This window comes from Arvicanthis niloticus, chromosome 5 (assembly GCF_011762505.2).
Source record: "Arvicanthis niloticus isolate mArvNil1 chromosome 5, mArvNil1.pat.X, whole genome shotgun sequence".
NCBI classification, from domain to species: domain Eukaryota; kingdom Metazoa; phylum Chordata; class Mammalia; order Rodentia; family Muridae; genus Arvicanthis; species Arvicanthis niloticus.
Window position 1 is genome coordinate 3,948,099 of NC_047662.1, and position 9,647 is coordinate 3,957,745.

A 9,647-nucleotide genomic window follows, 5' to 3' on the forward strand; every position below is an offset into this window, starting at 1 on the left:
GTACACATTAGAACAAGGTCTCCTGTACATACTTCATGGGCTGCACCAACCCTCAAGGGAGGGCACCCAGAGCAACCACTACTGGCAGGGAGCAAGCCTGTGCCAGTACCATTTCATGACTTCCGTGAACTGAAGTCAAAGCTAACTCCAGTGCTCCGTGCCAACACTTCCGATAAAGACAGGTAAGGCACGAGGCCAGACAGACATAAAGGAGACAGGTCTAGGAGGGGCCTGGGTACAGCTGCTATGGCAGGGCTAACAGAATTCAAGTCCACTCCATGTCTCCCATCAGAAGTCAAGATGTCTGAAAAGCAGCCAGGCTCAGTCCACTCCAGCCAAGCTCACAGAGGCTCAACTCTTAAGGATGGGAGGTAACAGACAGGAGACACTTTTCTCTGTGCCCGATGCAACTAACCAGCGAGAATAAAGTTTAACAGGTTGAGAAGAAAAAAAGCCTTGCACAGTGACAGTAGCCATGTGTCAGCCACTTTAATACAAAAAGTGATCAACATCCATTCAAATACAAGAGTTAGAAAGGCATAAAAACCAGCGAGTTTCCATTTTATTACAAGTTTCAAAATCTGGGACCATCTTTCAGAAGCATATGCTAATCAACCCAGGGTTAATTTTTACAGCCGAACTAAAAACCACCACATGGTACACCAATGTTACAATTGAGATCTGCAGACCCAAGTCACAGACTTAAAGACCGCCAATCACCACGAGGGGCTGCACCTGAAGTTGGAAGGAACCGCCTCCTCCTCCACGGGCAGAGGAGAAAGACAGTAATAGTTCTGCTTCGAGAAATTTGCATAGAAACAGAAAGCACTAGAGCCTTTGCCACAGGAGTATTGCAAAGCCTCAACAGGTTAAACTCTACAGACCACGAGAATACTTGGAAGTGCGGCAGAACTTGGACATTTGATGTCCGGGCCTCAAGTGTGGCCACCGGCTGTAAACGAGCCCTTTAAGCATTGCATACTGTTATTAGAAAGCAAGCAGATGCTTCTGCACAGTTTTTGACCAGAGGAGCACCCTATGGTGTTGGGGAAGTCTTCCAAGGTAACCCTTGATAAAGACATTTCCTGCTTGCCAGTCCTCCAGCCACACACAGTGGCAACAAAACCCCACAGGGCCTTCCATGCCCAGAGCCCTGCAGGTACACACAGCTTGGACTGGAGATTAAACCTGGAGCCCATTAGGTAAGAGTTCCACCACTGGGCTGTGGTCCCAGACTAGGACTTTTGTCAAAGTCCAGCTGTGCCGGCTTAGGAAGCAGCACTTCCGTATCTTCCCATCAAAGGCCCTCCTCCACCAGAACTGGTGCTCCTCCCCATAAGCCTCTGGAGCTCTGGGCCCAGAGGGGCTCCCCCTACTGGGAACATCTGGAAGCTGTCCTCCTCGCCCTCTGCTGGAGGATAGACAAATAGCTTGTTGCAAAGACAGAAGCCATGGGCTTTTAGTTTCCCCTACAAGCCCTTGTTGACCTCTGACTCACAAATACCCTACAGAGAGCCACTTAAAGGCATGGCTGCCAGCATACTTTTTACTTTTACAGATCCTTTAATAAAGGGAAGAATATGCAGCAGTGATATTGAAAGACACCCCCTCTTATTTCAGTAGGAAGGAAAAAGGTTAGTATACACAGCTGTGAGCAGCTTGTGTTCAGACCTGGTGACAAATGTCCCTGAAACCTGTCTTACTGGCTGCCATTTTCCAGAAGAAAAAACACACACACACACAAAGAAATCACCTGTTTGTTTCTACTGAGGAGCACCACAGTGTCTCAAACCTTACTTTGAGATGGGAACCAGATATAACCAACCACCAGGCTCTTTATGACTCGGGCTGGCTGGAGTTCACAGCCCACCCTCTCCTCTCTACCTGGCTCAGTGTCAGATGCAGCCCCTTAGCCTGGTCCTTCTGTTTGGGCATCACTACTGGAGAACTGAAATTTCTGAGCAGGAAAAAAGGGTCTATGTACAAACGAGCAGCCCCCAGTTAAAGCCCACTCCCTGTCATTTCCAACTTCCTGTCCAATCCACACTGCAGAGATGCAAGGATAAACCACTGGGTTTTGTTCCTAAATTTTATTTATGAATTGATAGAAAACATTGCAGACCAATGTGTCTTAATCCTCGTCCTCCTCCTCCTCTTCATCCTGGTTAATCTGGAAGTAACGCAGCTCGTAACTCTCTTTGCTGTTGGCGACAACACGCAGCCAGTCTCGGAGGTTGTTCTTCTTCAAATATTTTTTGGTGAGATATTTCAAATACCTGCAGAAAAAGAACACAAGAACTACACTAGACCGGTGGCTTTTTGCATTCTGAAACAGCTAAACTCCATAAAACACACTGAAAACAATTTTAATATGTTTTCCAGACACAGGCCAAGTACACCCAAGCCAGTGCTCTGACAAGGCAAGTGTCTATCACACATCCCTAAATTGGCAATAAAAGTGAGAGCATATCAGCAGACGCCTACAAAATGGTCTGTAGTGACCACTAGAGAAAGATCACACAGGTAAGCTGACTTACACATGCCTCTGCTGAGAACCATGAGCCTTCCAACCAACTCCGAACACTTCTGCATCCTGCAACCCTCCCTGAGGTGGCAGACCCAAGCTGTCCAGGATGTTCACCAACATTCTGCATCCCCTGACGTCTTGGATGGGATGGCTATTGCCCAACCCATGGGCACATCACGTGCCACCCAGACACTCTTGTTATGAGATGGATCCCACTGTTACACAGGCTGTCCTCAAATGATCTGCCTAGCTCAGCCTGAGGCTATAAGCTTATGGTCTGTCTTACCTGGTCTGTCTTTAGGTTTTTCCTCCTCTGCTGGGGTCAAACCCATGTCGAGGCACACGCGGGACAAGCATTCCCCACACCTGAGCGTCTCTCAGCCATACCAAAACTTTAACATCTATTTGCTGCCTTCGCTGCTAACGCCTGTGTTTATCTCCTGACTACTCAAGACGCACTAGGTCAGATCCCGACAACTGGCTACTCTCAGTGCCGTAAGTGGAGACCGGGCAAATCCAGCTCAACACATCTCAGTTTCTCCCATTACAAAACAGGCCTCAAGATGGTGGTGGCATACACCTTTAATGCCAGCACTTGAAACGTAGAGGCAGGAGGATCTCCATGAGTTTGATACTTGACTGGTCTACAGAGCAAGTTCTAAAATAGCCAGAGCTATACAGAGAAATCTTGTCTCAAAAACAAAGCCCACTCTTTATAGACTCTTGGGAAAACGAACACAGGTGTGCAGGTAAACACTGGGCCACCAACAAGGAGCAGTATTAACCAACAACTTCACGGGCCATCCAAAAGCTCTGCCTAGACTTCCCTGCAGGGAAGCGGGCAACTGCCAGCTTTCATAGCCCATGAGTTCCATCTCAGCACTCGGTCTGTGGGCAGCCTGGACCACATAAAGACCAGGTTGTTACTGTTTTCCCAGACCATGCTTTGGAGAGCTTAACTCAAAACTTCATGGAGTTTCAAAACAACTCACAGTAAAACAGGGTCGGAGACAGGGAAAGAAGATGTCCTAGACCTGAGAACACCCTTGGATTTCTCAGAAGATAGCATTATTATCATCAAGAAAGCAGTGAGCAGACATGGGGCGCAGCCGCCCATGGTCCCATCACTTTGGAAACAGAAGCAGGAAAAATGCTAAGTTCAAGGCCCGCCTGAGCCACCACCCATGCTCTCAAGGCAACTTCTCTAGACTGTCGCCAACTTACTCCATGCCCACTGTGGACAGAGCCTCGTGCTGGACTCTTCAGTCTCCAAACCAGAAGGAAGCCACCTTGCTGTGGGAGACTAAAGCAGCAACAGCTTGTGAGGACAGCCCGAGCTAGAGAGGAAGGAACACCTTCAAAATCCCAAAGGAAAAGAAAGCTACAGTCTGCACTTCCCTCCTGCACTGAGCAAAGAGAGAACTTGCTGGAAATGGGTGTGTCAGCAAAAAGAAGTCTCCAGAAGGCGGCAGGCAGCCTCATCCCCCAGGCTCACCAAGACAAGTGTTGGTTGTGCACAGCCCGCCTCACCCATCCCAGCTAGCTGGGCACTGAAGCCACAGCCCTGACTGCAAGGCAGCGCTCAGGGCACCGTTTACACCCGAGGCAAAAGCACTGGCGTCCTGCCCCATCCACAATGGTCTCAGAGCTCTCAACGCCACAGACGAACTTACAAGAAACACAACTAGAATTAAAAATGAATGCTCTCATCCAAGTGAGGTGGCATGCACCTGTCAGCTCTCAGGAGACAGGGTCGAGTCCAGCTACCATGTGAGTCTGAGGCCAGTCTAAGCTACAGGAGGTGGGCGACGGGGCTGTCACTAGTGATCTAACAACAGTGAAAGGCAACAATTTAATAGCCAGGCATGGTGACACTACCTTTAATCCTAGCACTGGGGAGGCAGAGGCCACAGAACTCTCTGTGAGTTCTAGGCCAGCCTGGTCTCAAATAGAACAAAAACAAAATTAACAGAACACAGGTCAAATCTGTGTCCCTTTCACAGCCTGAAATACTGCAAAATTTAGAAACAACCACAAGCCAAACAAACAAACACGTAAACAGGCCTGGTAAGAAGGCTCAGCATCGAAGAGCACACTCTACTCTTCAGGACCAGAGTTCAGATCCCAGCACCTACACTGGACAACTCCAGCACACATGCACATGACTAAAGTCAATCTGCTCGCACGTGCTCATTCACCGCCCTGACACACCACAGCCGGCGGGACACGCCCCCTCATACCTTTTGGAGAAAGGCACCTCGGAAGTGACAGTGATCTTGCTCTTGCTCCGCTCGATGGTCACAACCCCTCCGCCAAGATTGCCAGCTTTCCCATTCACCTTGATTCTCTCCTGGAGGAACTGCTCCTGTAGAAATCAACCAATGAGCTTGACCTCTCACGGGCAGAGCCGTTCAGACTGTCTCCCACACTAACCCAGAGATCTCTTTAAAATTCTGTGTATGTAGTATGTACACACCATGTATGTGGGTGTGCCATGGTGTGTCTGACCACCAGACTCTAAGGATCAGACTTAGGTCATGAAGCTTACAAGGCAAATTCATGATGGCATTAGTCAACATAACCTCATGCAGTTTGACTGGTTCCATGCATGAGTAGATGTGCCCCACTGAAGGCTTGGAGGGCAGCACACTCATGGTCACAGTATAACGAGTAAGGACAAACAGCGAGACCCTCATCTCAACGTAAAACCCAAGCAAAAGGGGCCAAGAATAAACGAAAACCAAAAACCAAATGTGAACACCAACATGCAAAGCAGCAAGCAACCTCTGAGCCTAAGGGGCATGGAGCATGGTTCTTATCTCTAGCAGAGAAGACCACAGACAAACACAGACAAGACAATTACAGACCTGCCTGGAGTCACCTGCATGGTACCGCAGAAGCGACAGGGACCCATGAGCCCAGACATACTTTGCAAAGCACCATGTGAGCCAAGGCAAGCCATTTCCCTCAGGCTGCAGGGACTTCTGTCCAAAAGGGACTTTTTGTTTTGCTCTGTAGCCACTGCAAAGAGACGAAGTCCCTCTCAGCTCAGAACTCCAGTGGTAAGGACTGGAGATGGCTCAGTGACAGGTGAGAATGCTCACTAAGGGGGAGCCTGAGTAAACTCCCCAGACAACTAAAAAACAAACTAGCTCAGCTCTTTTAAAAACTCCAGTGGGAAACTATTAACTCTGCTGGAGCAGGGTAACTAGAAAACAGATCCAAACTTTTCACAAGAGTCTTCTAGAAGGGACGTCTTAGCAGAGATGAATATGCTAACAAGTTTGCTGAACAGAGGCCACAGTGGTAACACCAGGCAAGGCCAACACACAAATGGGATGGAGAGCCTTCCACTCTTCAGAAGACCAGAGTTCGATTCCCAGCACCCACAGGCAGCTCACAACCATCTACAACTCCCATCCCAGGGGATCTGGCGCCCTCCTCTGGTTTCTGAGGGCATAAGGCATACATGTGGGTAAGTCTATGTAGACCAGGCTGGCCTCAAAACACAAAAATCCACCTGCCCCCTGCCTCCCAAGTGCTGGGGTAAAGGTGTACACTACCACACACATACACACACACACACCAAGAAAATAGTAATCATAATAATTTTTAACTAAGAAAAAAGAAACCGCCAACACACAGGACCAAAGCCATGGAGAAGTCACTGGATGTCAGGAGCCAGCCAAGGCACATTCGACAAGGTTAGTAGCCACAGGCTATAACTCCATTTGTACTTAATGGCTATAAGTCATCCCTGTACATTTTCAAATTTCAAAATGGAATGATTGTTCTTAACAACAGTTAACCTTCTGGAACATGAAAAACCACTGTGAACTTAGAAGGTGTTTACATACATCCAAAGGCCTCAGTCCCCAGAGCCAAAATGGGGCTGCAGAGACCCAACAATTCAGGGGAGCAGAGGGATACTGGGGATTACAACCAAATAAAGAGGGAAGAAAAAAGTCAGGACAGGGCTGGAGTCGGGTCAGCAGTTGAGAACATGTCGCTCATTTGGAACAAGGCTTGGTTCTCAGCACCAACAAGGTTCTCAGCTCACAACCACCCGTAACTCCAGTTCAGTGCCCTGGCCTTCCATGGGCACTGCACACACATGGCAGAGACACACATGCACCAAACATACATACACAAAATTTTAAAGATGAAAACCTTTAAAAACTTTTTAAATGAGAGGGTAGCCTCAGGCATGGCAGAGTGTGGGGAAAAACCAAACCCCACTCCACCCCAAATAAGCAGATTAAAGCAAACACTCAGGCATCGGTGCTGTGGTGAGCTCCTGTCATCTCCTGAGGATGCAGAGGCCCAGGACAAGGCTGCCATACAGACCAAACCAAGTGCAATGGGGAACCCCTGACTCTGGGTAAGGTCATCTCTGGAAACCATTAGAAAAAGAAGGCAGAACTGCTAGCTGTCACCTATATGTCATAGCCTTCAGTATACTCCTATCTCAAGAAACTCAGCAACAAATCCCTAATATGCCCTGGCTGTGGTTAAGTGAGAAAGTAGGGCTGCCCAACAAGCCATACACTGGGACAGGACCCCCATGGCACCCCTCAGAGCCCACGGCTCCCCGACAGGACCCCCACAACACCCCTCGGAGCCCACCATTCCCCGACAGGACCCCCACAGCACCCCTCAGAGCCCACCGCTCCCCAACAGGACCCCCACAGCATCCCTCAGAGCCCATGGCTCCCCGACAGGACCCCCACAGCACCCCTCGGAGCCCACCGCTCCCCAGCCCGCAGCAGCAGAACATCACTCACAAAGTTGGCAGCGTCCATGATCCCATCTTCCACAGGGTGGGTGCAGTCGAGGGTGAACTTCAAAACTTGCTTCTTTTTTTTGCCCCCCTTTGCCACAAGCTTTTTCTAGGAGTGTACAGAAAACATGGATGAAGCCTCAGGTAGTCAGTCAGTCTCCCCCTCTCCCTCTCCCTCTCCCTCTCTCTCTCACACACACACACACACACACACACACACACACACACACACGCACCATTCATGTCAGAGGCATTAAGGTCCGTCAGCACATGAACGTTTTCAGTAGTGTCGCCCCCCCCCCAAGAAACACATTTTTACTTTACTCACTTGTAAATGCAAGCTACAAGTGCTTTGTACACTCACTGTTAGTGTGAAATCTACCCTAGGCCTCCGTCTTCAGACCACAGCATCTTCAGTCTCCCTAGCATCTAACCCCCACAACTCAGACTCTCTCAGGAATGGCAGAAGGAATCATACAACAATCTAGCCGCCTTCCATGCCAGCTTCACAGTTAAGAGTGTGGCCAACCATTTTCAGTTTGACTGGCTTAACCAGTGACTTAGCACTTCCAAACTACACCTCAGAGGGTCCAGTTGGCTTTTACAAAGTTAGCATCCACCCACAGTCTCTCTACAGACCCATGAAACTTCTAAAAACTCACCTGGATTTCTGCTACTCAAGTTTTGCAGTTCCCGAAAGACACACTATCTCCCTTCCCGTTCAAGAGACCGTCCACAACTTGCACTGACCCAACCTTTCAGTTATTATAAAACTGCTCTACTCCGTGTCTTCCCACTACCAACCAAGACGACTGCTTTCAAGTCTAGCCCCGAGAAAAGGACAGATCAGTGAGAGCACCTACCCACAGTGGACCCCAAAGGCTCCCCAACGGGATTCTAACCCCAAGTGCACACAAATGCACCGAAGCACTTGAAGCCAAGGTGGAAAGACGAAGACGACTAGAAATGCACCTTTAAGAGTCCCAACTACAAAACAAAGCACCACCTAAAACCACTTCGTCCAAGTAGAGAGAGCTCCAAGAACCGCCTGACACGAAGGTACTGCATAGCCTAGCTTCAGCCCAGAGAATGGAATCGGGCCTCCTCCTTCGCCCAAAGCCAGGAAAGAACTATACACTGCTGCACCCTAATAAAAGCAGCTCCCTCGAGGGGTGCTACAAGACTCCTCAAGCCCAAGGTTCGTCCCTAAAACCCGGCCACCAGGTGGAGGGCCATTTCCACTCGGCTGCCCGGGTGGCAGGTCACATCCGTCTTCCCCGCCCCTCGCCCAACTAATCGGGCCCGCTACCCGGAGCCCGGGGCTGAACTCGGGCTCCCGCGATATCCAGCCCGCAGCCTCTAAGCTCCCGCGGGCCGCTAACAGGAGCCCGACCCGCCACCACGAGCTCCCCAGGCTCTCCCGCACCGCGTCGAGCCGCGGCCTCCTCCGCCCACAACGTGCTGGACCCGGCCGCGGTTCCGGCTTCCTCCGCCCGCTTGCCAGGCCACCCCGGCCTGACGCTGCAGGGCGCAGTGCCCCACGCGAGCCTGAGCCCGAGCCAGCCCACCAGGCCCACGTGCCGCTCACGGAGCCGCGGCCACACGCGGAGCCATACTAACCACAGGCGCCATGGCGGCAGAGGAGGCAGAAAGGGATGGGGGCGCACTACGCAGGCGCGAAGAGCCCGCAGCGCACAGGGCACGCAAGGAGCCAGGCAACTTCAATCGATCAGCCCTGGCCTCTCGATCGCCCTTCCCTACTACCTAAATTACGATCGGGCAGCTATTGCTTTTCCCAGCGCGAAGTCGGCTGTCGGGAAAGGGAGGAGTCAGATGGGCCGTCCCACTGCGAATGATCGAGGGAGACTGGACGAGCCCAAAGAGAAATAAAGGGGTTAGGTTAGAAATAAAAGGGCTCTGCTTTTCAAAGTCTTGAAGAATTAAGACGGACGTCCCTTAAGCAATTCACCAGCTGACCGGATAAGAATCGAACACAGTATCTTAAGGAGACTGGGACCGTCCCTTTTTGACCACAGAGAAACTTAGAATCCCCAATGTCAGCCAGGCCAGGTGGTTCACACCGGTAATCCCACCACTCAGGAGGCAGAGGCAGGAAGACGCCTCAAGAACGTAGTTTGAGACCAGCCTGGGTTACAGTTATCTACAACAGCGAGTTCCATCCAGGCCAGCCAAGGTACCTGCCTCCATAAAAAGATGGTAGTGGCGGGGAATTGTAGTACCATATTTCTTCATCCTACGGAAAACACGCAGCTTGGAAGATCATACCAACCATGTGACGGGCCTTCCTTCTGCCCACAGGAGCATACTCCAGTTTGATCC

General features: G+C 50.5%; 1 protein-coding gene across 4 annotated transcripts; it reads right to left on the reverse strand.

The window, feature by feature from the left end:
- Nucleotides 1–464: 464 nt before the first annotated feature.
- Rpl22 (ribosomal protein L22) lies at nt 465–9,647 on the reverse strand. Of its 4 annotated transcripts, none has more exons than XM_076933650.1 (4): nt 9,594–9,647; nt 7,312–7,416; nt 4,768–4,892; nt 465–2,276 (listed from the first exon to the last, which is right to left on the reverse strand). In XM_076933650.1, the coding sequence occupies exons 1-4, from the start codon at nt 9,630–9,632 to the stop codon at nt 2,132–2,134; spliced, it is 414 nt and encodes a 137-aa protein (XP_076789765.1). In that variant the 5' UTR covers nt 9,633–9,647; the 3' UTR covers nt 465–2,131. The 4 variants fall into 4 exon arrangements, with proteins under 4 accessions (XP_076789765.1, XP_076789766.1, XP_076789764.1 ...); XM_076933651.1 differs by having other exon boundaries at nt 9,598–9,620; XM_076933649.1 differs by lacking the exon at nt 9,594–9,647 and adding an exon at nt 9,510–9,575.

Excerpts from the sequence above, each read along its gene's own strand:
- Rpl22 (XM_076933649.1), bottom strand. The coding sequence starts at position 9,560 with ATGAAGAAATATGGTACTACAATTCCCCGCCACTACCATCTTTTTATG. Across the intron at positions 7,417-9,509 it reads ACTACCATCTTTTTATGGAG|AAAAAGCTTGTGGCAAAGGG; the intron begins GCAGGTACCTTG and ends GTACACTCCTAG. Across the intron at positions 4,893-7,311 it reads TCATGGACGCTGCCAACTTT|GAGCAGTTCCTCCAGGAGAG; the intron begins GTGAGTGATGTT and ends TGATTTCTACAG.